The 20,805-nt window shown below is 37.1% G+C and overlaps 1 protein-coding gene across 2 annotated transcripts in view; it reads left to right on the top strand.

Annotated features, from left to right (window-relative positions):
• The window catches only part of LOC124157424 (NFX1-type zinc finger-containing protein 1-like), a 79,117-nt gene that overhangs the window by 28,384 nt on the left and 29,928 nt on the right, over positions 1–20,805 (top strand). The window contains exons 1-6 of one of the 2 annotated variants that reach the window (XM_046532123.1): positions 7,313–7,354; positions 7,955–10,764; positions 11,315–11,398; positions 11,473–11,744; positions 19,590–19,733; positions 20,032–20,647. In XM_046532123.1, the coding sequence (XP_046388079.1) occupies positions 7,965–10,764; positions 11,315–11,398; positions 11,473–11,744; positions 19,590–19,733; positions 20,032–20,647 (3,916 nt within the window). In that variant the 5' untranslated portion in view covers positions 7,313–7,354; positions 7,955–7,964. Of the gene's footprint in view, positions 1–7,312; positions 7,355–7,954; positions 10,765–11,314; positions 11,399–11,472; positions 11,745–19,589; positions 19,734–20,031; positions 20,648–20,805 lie in introns of those variants that run through there. The other variant, XM_046532122.1, reaches the window with a different exon arrangement.

Below are 20,805 nucleotides of genomic sequence, written 5' to 3'. Positions count from 1 at the left end.
CTTCAAATATGCCGAAGGGACAAGTGACACCAAACAACGTCTTCCCGCCTACGTGAGGTAAGTTTTTCTACACTTAATGGTGCCTTTAATACTATTACCTTAAATTTTTAATAGTGTTGATCCACGTATTTCAATTATTAGGTTTGAACTGTGCATAAGTAGTAATTTAAAAAAAATATGCATTCCGGTTCAGATAATCCGGCGAGGTTCTTGACGAGTGTTTCTGTTCTTCTGTGTTTTCTATTCATCAATGGAATATGTGAAATTTTGTGGCTAAAATATAATATTTAGTCTGGGTTGCAGAGATGATTGATGTAGTTCTTTACTACGTACCAGAAAGTGTAACAATAACTGTTAGGGCTGCTAGTTTTGTATTCAATAAAAATATTTGTTTTTGTCAATGCCGGTATGAAGTAATCTTACGGTCATTTACAACAATAAAGGCAATTACGTTTTTGACTAGAATCTGCGCATCTGGATACATATTAGTGGACGAAACTCCACTTTTCATTGCTTTATTTGTGTGTAGTTTATGAGAAGAATGACTATTATATTTCGAAGTAGTGTGAATGCTTAATTTTAGGATGCAATTAAAATCTCGACGAGTCGCTTTTGCGACTAATCTTTTCCTTGACTCATTCCGAATTTTTAATTCCAGTTTAAGTCCAGTGAAGAGGATTACATTCCTAGGGCTGGTTAAAACGGAAAAATACATTAACACCGAACTTTTGTCGTGGCCCAGTGCTTATGCTGCTGTCTGCTCCTGTGTACTTGAAGTTTCAACATCTTTGGCCGAATATTTACTTGTGGTACGTATTCGGGCTTAGTAACTAATTGTAAAATATGGAAATATATAATTAATTAGGTTTTTCTGAAATGGCTTCAGTGATTATCAAAGAGGACGGTACTATTCATGCCTAATTATTGCGAGTTATTTAAAAAATATGGCTATGGAAAACTAGGAGTTTTTGATTATTTCTTCGTACATCATTTCAATTTCAATGCCTTGTTGTCAGTGTGTATATTATTCATATAAATTTTTCTAGAACTTATTGTTTTACTTATACATTTACTTTTATTTAGCCTGTGTGTTTAATTGTGCTTTTATAAATGTTTTATAAATAGTGATTGTCAAGAGTGGATTGGGAGCTTATTGTTAATGTGTAGATATAACTTATTCAAGACATGATGTGGTATTGTGTGAAAATAATATGGTTTTAATGATATTTTTGAGATATCATGATTTCTGTTGCAATAAAAACTTCTTTAAAATGCATTTCTTAGTGATACGTTGTGATAAACCTAGGATATTGTACTCCTAAATCCATTTATGGTGTTTATCCTAAGCCGTAGGGGGATTTTCTGCCATTTCCTTTTGCGTTGATTCTATATTCTAGTGATTAGTAATGTTTACCATTGGAATAAATTAATAAAATTGATTTGCATTATCACTTGCATGTTGCTGCTGCTGTTCATGCAGGTTCCAAGAGTGTCATTTGGCAAGGGAGCAACATAGGAAGAACTAGCACACGATGCTAAAATTACTGATTGGGTAAGTTCTACATTTTACAAGAAATACCCTGGCATTGAGCGTTCAACTACCCTTTCTCACCAGCATGCATGTATGAATAGGATACCACATTGCCATTTATTTGTTTCTTAAGGGTTGTCTGGTTGACCTCTCCACAAGTGTCTGTAGCTTTGAATATATTTGTTGAAGGTAATTCATTAGAGTTCCTAGAGGAAAATGGTGCACTGCAAAGTAAAAGTCAAAAACCTCATAATGAAAGTGGCATATAAATATTAGACGCATTGGTTCTCTTTGAGTTTGAACTTAACTTAATTGTATTATAAGCTTTTATTTTTTTATACATCACTGATTGGCTGAATTTTTATCATTTTAAGCTTGGCATCATTCTTTTCCAAAGATATTATGGCTTCATTCATATGGCTTACTTTCAGTTTTCTACTTCAGCATATGGTTAAAAAAATTTTGCAATAGGTCATTGCAACATGGTTGAATTTTTTAATCAATGATATTGTAAACCACATACTATGAAGCCACTGCTTTTAATCCTTCAGTCAAGTTTTAAAGTTCCAATTACGAAGTACCCCCTTATTTTTGAAGAGAAATTAGTATGTATGAAATGTTATTATGTTCATGAGATTAATGCTGAAATCAAATTACAAATAAGTGCAACAGTCGTTCTTAGAGAGGGGGAATTCAAGCACAAAACATGTTTAATCAAAGTAAATATTGCAAGTAATATGATTCCATACTCAAATCCAAGTTGATATTTGGCCTTACCAACAAGTTGTCTCTTCAGACTCCTTTGTCCTCCATAATGTCAACCTTTTCCCCAACTCATCCCATGTCCTCAACCACTGGGTCATTGCATCTTAGTCTTCCTGGTGGGTGCTTTCCCTCTGGTTGACCTCTCCATACTCCTCACTTCTTCTTACATGACCAAGCCATGCAATTCTCCTACTTCTGATCACAGTGACAATATCTTGTTTTATGAAGTTTCCTGCTCTATGTTTTTCAGTATTCTCCAAACCCCTTCGTCAAATGTTGGACCATATATCCTTCTCAATATTTAATTTCCAACAGTTATTTACTTCTTCTAGGGCTGCTTTGTTAGGGTCCTTACCTCAGCCTCGTATACGAGCACTTGCTGTATTATGATAGTATTCATTTTAATTTTTATCTTTCTTGAGTTGATATATATCTGGAGTTGGTATATTGAGAAGTTGAATGTACGATTATTTTGATAGGCTTCAGTTGCATCTATTAGCTTAATTTATCCCCGTTTGTATCTCTTCATCTATGTATTTAATTTTGGCAGTTAATGGTGACTACCAAACACCAGCAGAGAAATTTTAGGCTCTGCCACTCTTCCAATTTTCATATATTTAGTCTTATCTTCAATTAACTGTAATCCTACTTTTATTACCATTCTACTTGGGCTACTGATTTGAGGTTACTTTTACTATAGGCTATTAAGGCTACATCAGCAGCATGGGCCAATATATTTATTTTTCCTTCGATACTTGCCCTTCTTGGTATAGCTTAAGTTGCTTTCAAAACTTTTTCTAGTGCCAAGTCTCTTCTTCATAATTGAGAATGCTTCTTTTGATGGGTAAGTTTAGTTTTTTTGTGCATAACTGCACTGCAATTCTGAGATTCCTCTTTTTAAGTTAGTTTCTTTCCAGAAGTGTGGATTACTTAATCCTTATTGGCAAATTACTACATTATATGTTGTACTTAAAGGAATATATATTCCATGATGGTGTTAATGGAGAATGTAAATGTTGTTCATCTCATTGATTGGAGGGTACCATGAGCATTGACTTGAACTCTTCACTGAACAGTTTTCTGGGGTTGAAATCTGTTCTTCATAATTACTAGTGGTTCTTTTGATAGGCAAGTTTGGTCTTGCTGTGCATTAATTCACTACTATTCTGAGATTCCTCTTATACAGTCAATTTTTTTCCATAACTATTGACTGCTTAATCCTGGTCTGAATGTTATTATAATGGATGTAATACTAGAGGAAACTGTATGACACATTCCATGGTGGTGTTGATGGAGATAGATAAATGGTGTTCATCGTTATAATGAGGGTCATTAATTGGGGGGTACCTTCACCATTGACATGAATTCTTTGCTGAACAGTATTCTGGGGTTAAAATATGGGATATGTTTGAGAATGCCTATTAAATGTGAAATCTATCAACCTATTCCGCTGTTTGGAATGTTTTAAAATGTAAATATTTTTTAAAGGGGGAGAGCATAGGATGGTCGAGATTAGGCACTGGAGTAGTTTAATATGACTGTATGTATTCAATTAGATAATAATTTTAGATGATCTGATAAATGTTGAAATATTTGTGTGAAGGAGTAATGGCAATGAGGTAACTAAGAATATGCTTTGGGAAGGATAGGATGGCCTGGGGTAGCAACCACCCCCCTCCCCCTCAGACAACGAATCAGTCCAAGAAAATTTTTGAAGAATAACATTCCTGGAAATACATTTGAAATCATTTTGGCGCAAAAGATTTAACTTTTAGTCAATGCAGTTCAATATATAAAATAATTATAAATAATTTTTTTATTTCTCTGAGGCTTTTGGGAGGGATCTTTCACTTCCTCCCCCCATAGTTATGCCACTGAGTAACAGTGTTGTGGAATGTTAATGTCATATTATTCCTTTTTATAATTTTGTATGCTGACAGGAAGATTGCCATCTTGGTAATAATATTAATTTCCAGAAAGTTGTCTGCCAATTGAAATTGCACGTTTATTAATTTTCTATTGCTCAAACCATGAAAGATGATATAGAAACTTAAGTGATTGCATGTTTAATAAACATCCACACATTATAGAACTTTATCAGGACTGTTGATTGTGAGAATTTGTTGTATCACTAATTGTAAGATGCTGTTCATTAAAATTACTTATGAATTAATGCTTTTGGTGTAATAAAGCTCGAAATTTTATTTATATTTTTAATTACAGGTTCAGATATTCGAGTAGTCAATGTCATTGGTGGTAAAGGAACATAGCAACATTGAGAAGAATGCAAGATGTGTGGCAGCTGTTATCACCTATTCATCATTCTCTCCTACTAATTTGAATCCATTTTAATAGAAATGTTACATCATGTGCACTTCAGATTTATTTTTTATTTTGCAATGTGTAAATAATCTTAGTTTCAATGGAATTGTTAAATCATTCTGGAAACCTTAAAATGTAACATTTGTGGTGTGTGTACATTATATACTTTGGAAAAATGTGATTTTTTTCTTTTATATACCTCCTTTGATGACATCTTTTATGATCTGCAACTCTCGTGAAAAGTACATAAACTGCATGACAGCTTGTGACTTCTGTAGTTTTTCTTGTCTAATTTTCGGGTAGGATAATATTTCCGATTTTTCGGCATTAAAAATTGACCAGACTTGTCCTCAAATTCCTCGTATAATATGCATTGCGCTGTTTTCATGGAAGTTTACTCGGATATTACATGCGAAATCTCTTCCGATCTGAAGATAACAATTCTCTCTCAGCTGATATTGGACTTTTCAAAATCTGAAATTATTCCTTTGACGAGAACAAAACGCTATATATCTAGTAGCCCTGGGAGCAGTAGTATTAGTTTTGGAAATAATTTACCCTGTTACAGACAAATATGAGTTTTTCATATCTAGAAAAACGTCCAGTGAAAATAATCAAAACTTGGCTGAAGCGCGATTATTTGTTATTTTTCACGATTTAAAATTTACAAATTGATAGTAAAGTGTTCCCAGTACATCAAGATTGAATATATTATAATTTATAATTACCGAAAATGCGACAGGAATCGCGTATTTATGAAAAAAACTGGCATTATATCACTTTCCCCCATAAGACTCTATAGAGACGGAAGAACTAAAATGGCGGACGTCTCAATTCCCATAGTGGAAGTGTATGGAACGACTCGACCCTATGAGGTAGTAGTGTAGAGAACTGCCATCCAGAGGACTCTGGCTCGGGATGCTCATGGCAACACCTAGTGGCAGTCTCTTTAATCTCCTATATAATGTATTCTCCATGAGGGTAGCACTGGGAGCGATAGGAGCGAAAGTGGACCACGAATCTGTAGCGTCTGAAGCGGGAGCACTCGGGAGCATTGGGAGCGTGTACTGGATTACGCCCATGATTGCGCCTTTTCAGAAACAAATGCATCAACTATTGCGCATTCTTGTTCTGTGAAGGCGGTAAAGACCACAGATATATACAATAGATTGGCAGTGCCTATGTTTTCCTCACGGTGGCGCTGAAGCCGGCCGGCAGAGAAATTTTGCGCAAAAAGCCATCTTGTATTCACCGACCGTTATTCGTGTGCCATTAACGCCCGTGTATTTGAGAGGCTACTTTTCCTGCTTTTGGAGCTTTTTAAAAGAAGAATGGTGAACCACTGCGTGGTGAGGGGGTGCACTTTTAAGTACGCTACGAGGGAAAAATTTCCTGGGGGCGAAAATGTGTCTCTACACGCATAAGTAATAGATATAAGGAAAGCATGGTTTGCGTTCAGTGATGTCTCCGCTTCCATCTCACACAACATGAAAATATTTTCCAATGCCTTTTTTTGAACGTATCGCCACGAAATTTATATCACGTGGAGTGCAGGTTATGCTCTACCTTTTTAAATTTATTGTTGGCAAAATTCACATAGTTGTATAAATAGCATCATGAAACTGTGACACATCCTGTGAGGTCCTATAGCATAACTTTGGGTAAATCCGGAGTTTTAGAGACCGAGTATACTTATCAGGTACATGATCATTTTGTGGCTTCTACATAGAAAATGGTGTCTGTTATAATCACTTATCCCGGTGAGATAGAAATTCTCATTAAAAGTGTACCCCCTCATGATGTAAGATTTATATTATAGTCTGCTTCCCCTTCGAATATTATAACAACATGAAACTGATAATGGATCAAATCGTTGAGTTTTTTAAGCCAATAACTTCTTTTCAAGTTCGCAGTTGGGTGATCGTGAGGGGAAATCCAAAACACTGCCTATACAAAATGTAAATTATATTTCTGATGCTTAAGGATAGGAATTCAATCGCATTGACTCTTTACGACCTCAGAAAAGCATTTTACAGCACCAAGCAGCTTGTCTTGCTCAGAAAGTTAGATCGTAATGGGTTTAAATAGGTTGAATCAAATTTAATTAGGTAATATTTTTGGCCCGATTACTTATCTAAGGATTAATTATCTAAATCTAAGGGTGAAAAATACCATGTATTCACGATTGTAGGCTAGCTTCCTAGACTAGCAGACGACGTAGTTAACCATTTTCCCCATCTGCTACGCCCCTTCTATATTTGGGACACAATATTATTTTGCGAGATAACTCATACATTTGGATTCCAATTCCAGAATATTGAGTAGCAACCGAATTAGTATTAATCTTAGCTCAGCTTATATTACCAATTTCATAACTTCGTCACGGTCATGTTCCGCTCAAAGATTGGTTAATTTACCACGTAAGTGTCACGATCGGTCCCTTTCTTTTTAATTGGATACATCTTAAACGAAATTGACAACGTTTTCTATAGTTCATAGCCTTAATCAATGCGCCATTATCTTTCACAATGTAATTTTCCTCCAGTTCCTTACGTACGCAAACGCATAGGTCGGTGAAAGCAACATGGCCGCCAGCAGAAAGGCACGGCTTCACCCCACCCCCTCCCACTGCCAATCTATTGTATATATCTGTGGTAAAGACAGTGGTTGTAAACACGAACCGCACGGGCACATGGACGTATAGTAGCTACGGACGTAGTGAAATCGTCACGAAAGGTACACTTTATCTGTTTATTTTTCGCAATGATTTAAATTGTGTAACTATTAAAATGAGTTCTAAATCGCGGCGGGTACATATACTATTGATTCAATTATAGTGTTCGATTAATGTAATGATAGTGTGTTTAGTTTTGATTTTAATTATTCATTGTTTTGCGTCATTAAGTGATCAGTGCCGATTGAATTATTCTAACAATACTTTTCCAAGAAAAATTAACGGCTACCCGATCGATTCCGTGAAAACGCATATCCAATTTGCTATTTGAATCGGAAGAATCGTATCTCTACAACATTTATGGTAAAAATTGCCTTAATTTCCAGTAAAACGTGGCAGTATTTACTCACATCTCCGATTATAATCCTCATAAATATACTCAAATAGAAAGACTACGAGAACATTAGCCATTATGCCGTTATTTATAACTTGATGGTCACCTTTATTATGCTAAACTGGATTACACTCGAATATAGTCCCCCCCCCCCTTACTTTCACTCGGGCATTTTTGGAAAAAAAGGGGGGACTATATTCGGAGATATACGGTATATCTTCATTTCATGCACAAAAGGTAATGGGCTTTTCTTTTCTACTCTGCACAGATTGAACGGTATGGCTTCAAATCTTAGTGGCCTGCTGTTCAAGGAGATTGAGGAGGGCAGGCAGAAAGAGAAGGCAGGCAATGATAAAGAGGAAAAGGAAGCTAATTTGTCCTGGAGACATATGAGTGCAGATGATGCTCCTGGTGATGGTCAGCATTTTTCAACAACAAAATTTCAAAATGAGCTGAGACAAAGCCGTTATTTGAATGATAATAATGCTTCACCCTCAGACAATATGAGGGGTAGGAGCAATCTTAGATCCAATGGTAACCTATATTATGAACAAATGGATAGAAATCAGCAGAGTTCAGATGGTTGCGTCGAGTCAGGTGAGCTCAGTCCAAAAACAGATGGATGCAGAGGTATCAATGTTGGTACACAGCAATGGATGAAGATGGACATTGTATCTCATCCCATGGATGAATGTACTGCAGGATTCCAAGAAGAAGAAATGAGGAAAAAGTTAAAAATGGATCCATCAGAATTGTTAGTGTATTTGCAGACTAAATTAGAGGGTTTCACTACCCTTTTGAAGCGGAAACTTAGTCCAAATATGATCATGCTGGTGGTAGAAATTCTTGCCAAAATCACAACCGCCAGCAACAAGCAGTTACAGGCATCTCTTCTTGCTCACTCAATTCATTCCAGTGTTTTGGAACAGTTTTCTACGTTTTCATTCAATATTATAGCCCAGAACATGGAATTTAGTGCTGAGGAGTTTACAAATTATTTTGAAAACCTCTACATTTTGTACAACACTTTTGTTCAAATGATGCCAGCAAAAGCGAGTGAAATTCTGAGTGATCATTGCACTAGGGCTGTGATGGCCTTGCAAAATTTAAAGTTCATCAGGAAATTGCCGGTGGCACCCAAGCTAGAGGAGGATTACAGAAGCCTCATGGATCATGTGGAGTCTCTTAATGAATTACATGAGTCAGTCGCTCAAAAAAGACGCAGGGAGAAGGTGAAAAGGGAGTGGCAGCCCGGTATTAATTTTCGAGAGTTGAGTGTCATCCCTCTGCCACAAGATCTTTCATTGAAGATGAAAGTTGATTTGTGTCCAGCGGTGATTGATGGGCCTTACAAGAGTGTTGAGCACTACTTGGATGTGCAATTCAATCTCATGAGGGAGGATTTCATCATTCCATTGAGAGAAGGAATTATGAACTTTATAGATCATCAGTCTTCAAAATCTAACAAGTATAAGCGCATTGAGAATGTGAGATTCTATCGGGGTGTAAGGTTTTTGAACCATTCATTTGAAGGTAATTCTTTGGTCACTGAAGTACTTTTCAATCCTCGGGCCAAGTCAAGTAGACACAACTGGTCAAGGTCTAAAAGGTTCCTATTTGGGACCTTACTATGTTTCAGCAGTGACCTGTTTAGTTCGATAATTTTGGGGCTGGTCGTGGACAGACGGGTAGAACTCCTTGAGAAAGGAATTTTGCGGTGTGAGCTAGTGGGAGATGTGAACAAGGGAGAATTATTCGAAAAAGAGTTCATCATGGCAGAGAGTGAAGTGTATTTTGAAGCATATCAACATGTTTTGAAAGCATTGCAGAACTTTACTGAAGAGAACTTTCCCTTGAAGGAATACTTGATTGATGTGTCTCCTGATTCACACTATCCTACTTACCTGGAGCAACTCCCTGACACAATTTTCAGGTTGAATGGAATAGAATTTAAAGTTTTAAATAAAGATTCATGGCCATCAAAGGAGGAGATGGAATTGAATGAGTCGCAGTATAAGGCGCTACATTCAGCCTTGACAAAGAAGTGTGCTGTAATTCAGGGTCCCCCAGGCACAGGAAAGACCTACCTTGGCCTCAAAATTGCTGAAGTATTGCTAGAAAATACTCGTAAGTCGCAGAGAGGTCCAATTTTGGTTGTTTGTTACACAAACCATGCTCTTGATCAGTTTCTTGAAGGAATTTTATCATTCACCAGAAATATTGTTAGAATTGGTAGTCAATCCAAAAATGAGAAACTGAATGAATTTAACCTTAGAGTTGTAAGTAAAGAAAAGTGGCCCGATAAACTTCCTTTCACGGAAATATTGATTAAGATTAAGGAAATCACTCAGTACAATCTTTTCAGGGAAATATTGAGTGAGATTAAGGAATGCACTCGGTACATTGACCATTGCAGTCAGATTGTCAATAAGCTCATGAAAAATGCAGGGATCATATCTGTCAAGTATTTAGGCTATGCTGTGAAAAAAATAAGAGGTGCACCGTATTCAGCTTTCAGCAGCTGGAGGGATTCATCGCTTAAGGAGTGGCTGTTCGAAGGAATTTATGTTCAAAATTCAACTAACTTAGACCTGGATGACATAGAGCCCGTGACGAATGATGATGAAGATTTTCATTTGTGCACACCTTATGATATAAAGAAAATTATTACTCAATTGCAATATGAAGCATCTAAGGCTGAAGGCCATGAGTTGGACAGTATCAGAAATGAAATGATGATGTGGGCGAGTAGATTGCAGTTCTTGAAAGCCAAGTTGTCTGAGCCCTATAAACCTGATATGAATTTAATCCAAAGATTGATTCGTATTGTAAACATAGATTCCTTGGAACCTCAACATAGGTGGGCATTATACAGATACTGGGTGTCAGAATCAGTCAAGTTTTTTCAGGAGTTGGTGGAAAGAGCTCGTAGATACTTTCAAAAGTTGAACTGTAAGAAGTCAGAAATACTGCAAAAACTTCATTTGGATATTCTGTCAGGGAGCGATGTTATTGGGATGACCACCACTGGGGCTGCAAGACATCAAGGGCTTTTGCAGAAGGTGGGACCCAGGATAGGTGAGATGATTTCTGCTTTTTGTGAGTCGTCCTAATCAAACCTCTTAGTGCTAATCTTTTAAGCTTGTCTATTTATCTTGTCAGCAAGACCTAAACTGTTTTGCATTTTTTCTTAGTCTGTATTGTGACATTTTTAAATCATACCAAATTACAGTTTACTTTGCCTGCATAAATGATTTATTTTGTTTGAAGTCGTGTCCACCTCTTTTATTTCCATTATAACCCCTTGAGAAATGTATTTGTTTGGTTTTTTGCCGTTTAGCCTGCTATATAAAATCTCTTTCCTTCATGAATACATTTTTCAAGTCAGCTAAATCTTTTAATCTTTCTGCTAACATCATAATAATTCCTTCAAAGCTTAAAGTTTTATTATTTTTATCCTTATTTTGATACCTTGACTACTTATTCCTTTGTTTCCTATAATGGTTTAGGAAATACATTTGAAGAGGGCACTTCCAAACTCACTTCAGGCTGGTATTACTGCAGATTCCAGTTATTTTGGCCACTGGAAATGTTGTTCTTCCACCATTTTTTTCTCTTTATCTTACAGTCATTGTTGAAGAGGCTGCAGAGGTTATGGAGTCTCACATTCTTGCGTGCCTATCTTCTCAGTGTGAACATTTAATATTAATTGGTAAGGCCTCTAGAGATAGCTCTGGATTTATTTAATGATTTCACCTTGGTACATTGTAAAATTTTTTCTTTCAGGTGACCATAAGCAGTTGCGTCCCTCCCCTGCTGTCTACAGACTAGCCAAGGATTATCATTTGGAAGTATCTTTATTTGAGCGTCTTCTGATGAATGGAATCAGGTTTGACACCCTGAGAATTCAGCATCGAATGAGACCAGAAATCGCTGATTTGGTATTTCCGGCTGTCTATCCATTGCTGGAAAATCACCCCTCCGTATTGGCGTATAAAAAAATTGTTGGACTCAAAAAGAACTTATTCTTCATCACACACACAAATCCAGAGGAAACGGTGAGATTCTCTTTTATTTATTCTTTACAAAATAAAAAAAATAGTATAAGGAAAATGATAATTGACTGCTTTTATCATTGACAGTCTTTAATTAGCTGGTTAACCAAACTTTTTATTATTGATTGTTATAGAGCCTTTTATAGACGTTAAATATATCTTTATTTTTCCATTTATTATTTGTGGACTTCTCATCAAGCTATTCATCTCGAAAAGTGGATGGCCATAATCCTTTTGCTGATAATTTTATGACATCACCCAGACGGCACAGAACCCTCTGTATGGTCTTATCAGTAACAAAAAGACGGCAGATACGAAGTTTGATGTGTGCCTTTTGGGATCCAAAAATTCCTCTGTGCTTTAAATCACAAAGCTTTGCCTTGCATCCTTTGTCCTAGTGCAGTGGAACCTAGTTAACCCCTCAACGCCATCATGCGTACCCAGTACGTGCCCTTTAAATTTCGTATGCCGCCGTCAAGCGTAGCCAGTACTGTATCTCACAGTAGTGAGATACGGTCCTCATAAGCTCACTGCCTTCTCTCTGTCTTCTCCGTTTTCAAATATAAAAATTTTGTTTCGATTAGTTGTGAGATCTCTAGCAATCCATGCATTCCTTAAACACAATTACATGATGTATTTAAGTGATTTGGGGTTGAAAACTTCATAGCCGATTGGATATTTTCGATAGGATTACCCGTTTTGCCTACTTGAGAATTCATCACTGGGCCCATTTCTCTTTGTTCTATTGTTACCAAATCATTTCAGATAGGCACTCACGTGCTAATGTTTCAAACGTAAATTATTATTATTAAAATTATAAATTATTTAAAAAAACTTATTCAAACGACTTTACCTTTGTAATTCCGCTTTATGTGACATGATTTGAAGCAATCCAAGCATATGCCCTCTGCAGATTTTCACACCAGTACACGCTGTCCCTTCATTTCCCATACTAGGTGCAAACTGCTCACCTCCTTTGAGGCTTTGATTTCTTCATATCAGTAGGAATTGTCTAATGTATTTCTGTGAGTTTTGGTATTAAATTGCCCAAGGAGTGACAGCCATGTCCAAACAGCCCGTATGGAGTTGGATATTTCAAAAATATTACCTCGACCAATTGCACGCGAAATGATAACAGAGTCAATTTTTTATATGTGTTTTCCTGTGAAAAACATGATTTTAGGACTGTGGCATTCAATAGTCTCCTACAAAACTTCATACACCACTTGTTATGGCGTTTTCTTTTGATTAGATACAAATGCAATAACAGTTCCTTGAAATAACATGTTCTCCCCACCTATGAATTCCTTATAACCTAACACACAAACAGACTTCAGAGTCTCTTTTTTTGCCTTTCAGTTATTTTGCCTTTTCAACTATTGCACTTTTGTAGAATACCCAATTATAAATAAAAATAACCACACACAGGAAGTACACCCGATGAGAATTTCAACACACTGCCTGAAAGAACACCACACAGCATGAATGGCTCTAGGGGACTGAAGCACGTGGTTTCGTAGCTGCATCAAGAGACGAGAGAATATGTATCCCGAATGGGCCCTGATATACGCTGACTGTTTAGAAGGAATCTTATCTTCGTTGATTACTGTACTCAAAAGAAGAAAAAAATAAATGCAGAGCCAAGCACATGACCCCTTCGCTTAGGACTCTTAGGAATAGCACGGCTGACCAAACACACTTGGGGCTCGAGGTGATGACACACAAGGAGAAGATGGAGAGAAGGCAGTGAGCTTATGAGGACCGTATCTCAAGCTAAAGTAGCTGATCCTTCTTGATGTCTCACTAATAGAATAGGCAGCAGTTTTCATGATAGTACATTTGAAGGAAGGCGTTGATTTTTTAGATGGAATTCGTCAACTCGCTGGTTCAAAACGGAATTTCATCGAAACATTAAAAATAAACCTGAAGGCATACAGTCGCTATGAATATTTTATTGGAAAGAAAAAACATTTCTTCAAAATGTGGAGTAATTAGTATTAATTTAAAATACAATAACTAACGGAGAAAAAATATTAGATACAGAAGTTCAGGAAGCGTACTGGGTACGCATGACGGCATTGAGGGATTAAGTGACATCAGCTTAATATTTGCGTCATATTTTTTGTGAAATAATATCACGTTAATATCTTTTCTTATATCACCAATTGTAATTCAAATTGCTTGTATTCAAGTGTCAGGGATACACTCTGTGTATTACATATTTCAATGGCGTTGAGGGCGAAACACTCAAAATGGACCTTTTCTTCAAAACAACAGCAATTTTAGTCTTATCATTATGCAAGCTGAGTAGACTGTTTAGTGTAGGTAATGTAGGTATTACATTGAATGATAGAAAAAGTCTTCCAAGGCAGGATCATTCTACCACCTTCCACCGTTTTCGTCAGCAAAAACAAATGTGATACTTTATTTCACAATTCTGTCGCGTATTTGACACCAATGGAAGCATTTGAGGCATCGAATAACGGCGATACAGTTTTATCAGTTCTTTCTTGAATTTACAGTGGAAAACGCCCTAACAAAAGAATAATCACGTAAATGTACCAACAAGTACATAGAAAAATGGATTGGTCAGTCATGCAGTGGCATATTGATTGACAAAGAAATGCTGTGCATGATTTTTATTCAGTACGGCACTTATAAATTGTTAGAATAGTTGTCATTAAAATCAGGAAATTTCGTGATGCAAAGAACGTCACCTTTCGTCTGGATTTAAGCTCCCGTTTATCCCATAGAAATTTCTCTGTCGCAACACCAATCCTGTTGTTCCAGTATAAGTGTTCACAATAGGTATTTTGGCTATTATTTGTTCCACCTCCGGTAAAGCGACAATTCGCTATCTCAAGTGTTTATTTGAGCACGGTGGGGTCTTGTTTTATTGAGGTTGCACTGTATGTTAGAATTTTTGGGAAAGCAATAATTATTTTGCAAAAGCAAATAAGCGATATTTAAGGCACAGTGTTTCCGATGGATAAGCAAGCCTTGATGGTTACATTTAGTTTCCAAGGCGTGAGAGAGGCGAATTAATCTGAGGAAATGAATTTGGGGTTCTAATTGTTTTCCTATCTAATAGGAAAAATATGAAGCTGCCCAAGGGTGATTCCTTGAAGGAGACTTCATGGGTTAAGGAAAAAAGATGGTGGCACCGCCCCGATAGGAGCCCAACGATGCCTCCGGGGTAGAGATAGAGATGGAAGGGTGGGATAGGGAAAACCCTCGCCGCTATGAGAGCGACCAGGGCCCACTACTAGCGAAACCATACTTTATTGAGCCAACGTTTTTGTAAGATTTTAGTGAGTATATATAAGTAAAATCAATAGATCAAATCGCTGGATAGTAGGGGAAACAAGGGAGGAATGGGACAGTGGGGGATATGGGACAGTTCAAATTTCTCTCTCTTGATTTAAGTTTTTTAGCTCTTGATTTTCTTACATGCATGAAAAGCAGTAGCTGCATTTCCACCTAAAATGGCTCTTGCCTCACATCTCCGATTGTGAGTTAAGAAGAGAATATTGGTTTTCAGACCAATTTTGGAAACTTTCGTGAGATGCTTTAACTTAAAATTTCTGTTATTTTAATCACGACTTTCTCACGCTGGAGCGACTGATGGAAAGGCATGTGGTTTTGGTTTTTAACTGATAATTTTAATAACATTAAGTTGTTTTTTAAAACCTAATAACACATTTGTGTGCACGATTTGGACTGCTCGTCGCATAATATGCTCAGCAGTCCCTACCACCATGTCCGATATAGTCCACGAATTTCCACAGGAAAGAATGACGCCTCGGTAGCTTAACTGGCTAAAGCACTCGGCCGGAAATCGAGGGATCCGGGTTCGAATCCCGGTCAAGGCGAATGATTTTTTCTCTGTGGATTTTTCGCACTAATAACACATGTGAAATACAAAATACCCTTAAAGGGAGGTCTGGGATATTAGATATGTGGGAGGAATGGTAGTGTCCCACTCCTTCCAAGCGCTATTATTTTTGAAAGGTATATTATATAAGGCATTTTAATTTAATTATGCCTGTTAAGTTATCCTTAATGTTAATAGGGAACTTGCATATATTTCAGATATAATCAAGAGCCCCAAAATTATATAAAAATATATGTTTGCATACCGTGGTGAAAGTTTTTTTATTATTTTATGACGTGGTTTGCGATATTTAATTCATCAAAGTTCATAAGAATTTTAAAATACAAGTGAGAATCAAAAACGCCCGATGATTGGCTGGTAGAAAAGTGACGTCATTATTCAGTACGAGGAGGCATGGCCATGGTAGTGGTTGCATACTTGAATACAAGCAACGGCGTGGTTATGATTCAATTCTTGAGGTGCAGACGTTTCGGAGTTGTTCATTGTAACTGCAGGGCTATTATTTGATCGATTTCTCCTTCATTGAAAGCGATAGATTGCGTAAGGATGAAGGGATATGGTTATTCTTAGGCTGATCCTAGCAAGCTTCCTGTTACTGATTCCATCATGATACCGCAGGGTATTTTAGTGAAACTGTAGACTTCGTCGATGCCGAGAAATGGAAAGGTAGCTGATGTGCATCTGAAATGTTATTTTAGTTCATATCAAAGTGAGACTTGCAAGTAATATTGGCGAAAGCGTATACTCATGTGAAATGTGTATTCTTTTGGCAGTGAGGTCGAGAGTATTATGGTGAACTTATTTTCCACCTCGAAGCAGTCAATCATGCTTTCAACTTAAAACTACCTTGCCTGGAAGGCGATAGGAAGCTCTTTAACACTGGAATCTGATCAAGCCAGACTACTAATTTTCAATTTAGTAGCGATAATATGCACGAATTTCTAACACAATCCTGAAATCTACTCTTAAGACGAGCTCATCGTCATTGCGATCGTTGTCACTTAAAAATTCCGTATCGGAAATCCTAGAGGAATAAGCTTCACCTGCACTCTCACTATCACTGGAATCCGTGGTGAAAATATCATCCCAATCCAATTTCTATTTGGTTTTTTTACTGGGGAAAGAGCAACATATGAGAGAACTGCACATTCTTTGGGCAACTTTGGGTTTGACTTTCCCTCAAACACCCCATTTCCCCTGTGGTGCACATAAGTCCAACTTTATACGGTGGCCTGGCAACCTTTAAATGGATCCTTGCTTTATCCCTTTAGCCAAGATATAAATTTGCAAAGTACAGCGGCACATTATTTTGACGCCGATAGTAGGAGAAAATGCTGTCTTCTTGGGTGGCAGTCGAATGTATGAGGAACAACGTTGCTCTTTATTTTCATATTTCCTCCCTTGATTTTAAACATCATGCAATTTTATATGTCCTTCTGTAACTGGAATCGAACAAGTGCCATAAATAATTCGAGTCCATCGTACCCATCGAGAAACAAGTTTATCGAAGTTTTTATTCTACGGCGGTCGAATTATAGAAAAACCTCAGGTTCAAGTTATTCAGTCGATCAAATATGGAAATATTATTTATATTAGAGTTATCCTCGCACACAGAGCACACAGGTTTATCATTCCGTTTATTATACTCTTATTTTTCTGTAACGCTCATCCCGACCGACGGCATGCGTCGAGGCTTTTCTTCTCATTTCCTCCGTGGGAATGCTGACGAAAATTTTTTTTGGGGTGTTATTGCACAGAGGAACAATGCACCACTTGTAGTTTTTCCTTATTTCAGCCATGTTCTCTTTTAAACGCAACATGGCTCTTCCAAACCTGCAGCTACAACGTTACTGGGCTTGGATATTGGACTCATACTGAATTATGACGTCACAGCATAATATTAGTGGGGGTGGTATTTTTTAGCCCGCGAAACTTGGGAGGCTGTTGGAAGTCGTTTTCTAGTGTATAAACTGAATTTTAAGCGGAAAAAAGTATATTGCAGTACTAAGTATTTACTGTAGTATATCAGCACACTCTCTATAAAAAGTATGGAATTTCCCTATTGTGAAAAAATCCAGATATGGTACCAGTGCCAAATTGAACCAAAGGCAAAAGTGTTATAGAGGTAGCAAGAGTAAAGAAATCATCTAAATCTGTATTATCAAGACATGCAATGAAAGCATTTGCTTCCAATAATATTAGTGGGGGTGGTATTTTTTAGCCCGCGAAACTTGGGAGGCTGTTGGAAGTCGTTTTCTAGTGTATAAACTGAATTTTAAGCGGAAAAAAGTATATTGCAGTACTAAGTATTTACTGTAGTATATCAGCACACTCTCTATAAAAAGTATGGAATTTCCCTATTGTGAAAAAATCCAGATATGGTACCAGTGCCAAATTGAACCAAAGGCAAAAGTGTTATAGAGGTAGCAAGAGTAAAGAAATCATCTAAATCTGTATTATCAAGACATGCAATGAAAGCATTTGCTTCCAAGTGCAAGGACAGTGTAATTTTTCAAAGTAATCTGATATGTGGAATGGTTTTCCTCTTTTGCACTACATAGGAAAAGGTTTTAGTAATGAGGATGATGATGGATATAATGTAAAATTCATGTGAAAAAGAGGAGACAATAAAAAAAATTTACCCTTAACAAGAAGACATTAGTTTCATAGAGAAAAAAGATATTGTTCTGAAACTTAATTCTCCAATTTTGTTATAGGACACTGAAAGAGTGAAATCCTTGTTTAAATTTACTACTGATACCATAAATCGTATAAACCCAATGAGAAATGGGTGGTGGAGTCCACGTGGAACCCACGTGGAATCCACGTTGAGTGGTGGATATTTGGTGGTGGTGGATTATGAGTGGTTGGACCCACGTGGAATCCACGTGGATTTCAAGTGGATTTGTGGTGATTAGCATAAAATAGTAAACAGAATTTCTAATTTGTGGAACTTAACTCTCTGGTGTGACATTGCGTCATTTATCATCCTGAAACCACGCTAGTTAAGTGAAAATGTATCGCACATTCTATTTTTATATAATTCGTGGAAAGGCAGCCATGAGAGCACATGAAAAATCGTAGACACATATATAGAAGGTTTAGCTATAGAGTGGTTGAGGTTTTAATGGTTTTAGGACAGCACCTACTGCTGTTTTAATTTTTCCACCAAATTTCCACGTGGGTTCCACGTTGATTCCATGACCAAAAACACGTGGTATCCACGTTACATTTCCACGTGGGTTCCACGTGGATTCCACCACCCATTTCTCACTGGGAATATGATCAGAAATAACTGCAATATCTATTATGTACGCATTATGAATTAATCATTTATTTTTTCCTACCATTTTTGCACATATACATTAGCGTCCCATTCCTTTCACTTAAGCGTCCCATTCCTCCCGGAATAAGAGAGGACTGGGACAAATGTCATATGTTCAACAAATGCTAAATTCCACAGTACTCACCCATTCTAATTTCTGAGTAATTTTCTATGGAATTTAGAAGGATCAAGGCAACTAAGGATCACAAAAAATTGATTCAAGCTGCTAATATTTTCACATAAAATTTTATTCCAAAATATGTCCTAGTCCTCCCTGGCCTCCCCTAGACAATGACCAAAACGATACTATGCCCCACAGCACATGGACATCTTCAGGACGTCCAGTGACTGTCCGCCAAGTGACCTACGGACGTGCGTAGGCCGTCCGCATTCATGCCAGAGGATGTCCGCTGCACATCCACAGTAAGAAAGACTGCCTACGGACGTTCTGAAGGTGTCTGCAGCAGACACCTTCAGCACGTCCGTAGTATATTTTATATTTTTTTTATTTTTTGTATATTTTAGTATTGAATGCAAGATTTTTATTCCAATATGTACTCTTCATTTATATTCAGCATAAGGGAAAGTGCTTAGTGCTTGGTCTTAATTTTTTTCCCCTGTGAAATAGGCAATGGATGATTTGAGCAAAAAGAACACCCATGAAGCTGAGTTCCTGATTGCTCTTTGCAGATACATCATCATGCAAGGCTATCATCCCAGTCAGATTACAATCCTCACAAGTTACCTTGGACAAATGTACCTTCTTAATGAGGTAAGATCTTGTTACTTGTTTGAAGAAGATGAATGGCCATGCAGCTTTTTTAGGTAATGTTGAGAAATTGAGAGATGCTGTTTCAAACAATTCTGAACATAATATTTTGTTTATCAGTGAGAAGAATGCTAATCTTGCTCTAAATTATTGTGGTCATTGTGATTGGTACATTTGCTAGTCATTATGATTGAAAGTTGATGCTGAAAAGTATTTTCAGAGGAAAAGATAAAATAATATGACTTATAATTTTTTTCATTTACTTGATATTTTATACATTCAATTATTTATTTTTTTACAGGAAAGGGATAAACATTGTTCCATTAAAAATGTCAGAACCGCTGTTGTTGACAACTTCCAAGGGGAGGAAAATGATATTATCCTTTTGTCTTTAGTAAGAAATAACGAAGAAGGGAAAATAGGATTTTTAGCAAGTGAAAACAGAACATGTGTTGCTCTATCCAGGGCGAAGAAAGGTTTGTACATAATTGGAAACTTGGATATGCTCGCAGACAAAAGCAGCCTGTGGTCAAAGATTAGGGAAGTACTGTTAGAGAAAGAGGCTGTTGGGACCCATTTGACGTTACAGTGTCACAAGCATCCAGATAAACTGACTGAGGTCAGCAAAGCTGAAGATTTTGATGATATTCCTGAAGGTGGAGGCATGTTGAAATGTAACAAGGTGGTGGAGAAAAAACTACCTAACTGCGACCACAAAGTCGAAGTGAAATGGTGTGAAGTCATCGATAATAGAACTTGCACAGAGAAATGCATGAGAATCATGCGCTGTGGCCATAGCTGCCCAGGTGTCTGTGGAATCCCATGTGACGAAAAGAGCTGTGAAATATTGACCAATAGAACAGCCATAGCAAGCTGTGGGCATGAAGTAAGGCTTTTCTGTAAAGAAACTTCCCTGGGTAAGCAAAATTGTCATTGCATCATTTTCTTATCATCCATCATTCTCCTGTCAGTAATACCGTATATGTCTGAATATAGTCCCCCCTTTTCTTCCAAAAATGCCCATGGTAAAAGTAATGGGGGGGACAATATTCAAACACATTTTCTTAACTTTTCC

Source organism: Ischnura elegans, chromosome 4, assembly GCF_921293095.1.
Source record: "Ischnura elegans chromosome 4, ioIscEleg1.1, whole genome shotgun sequence".
Lineage (NCBI taxonomy): Eukaryota > Metazoa > Arthropoda > Insecta > Odonata > Coenagrionidae > Ischnura > Ischnura elegans.
Note: the sequence above shows the minus strand (reverse complement) of the source record. Positions and strands in the feature narration are given on the sequence as shown.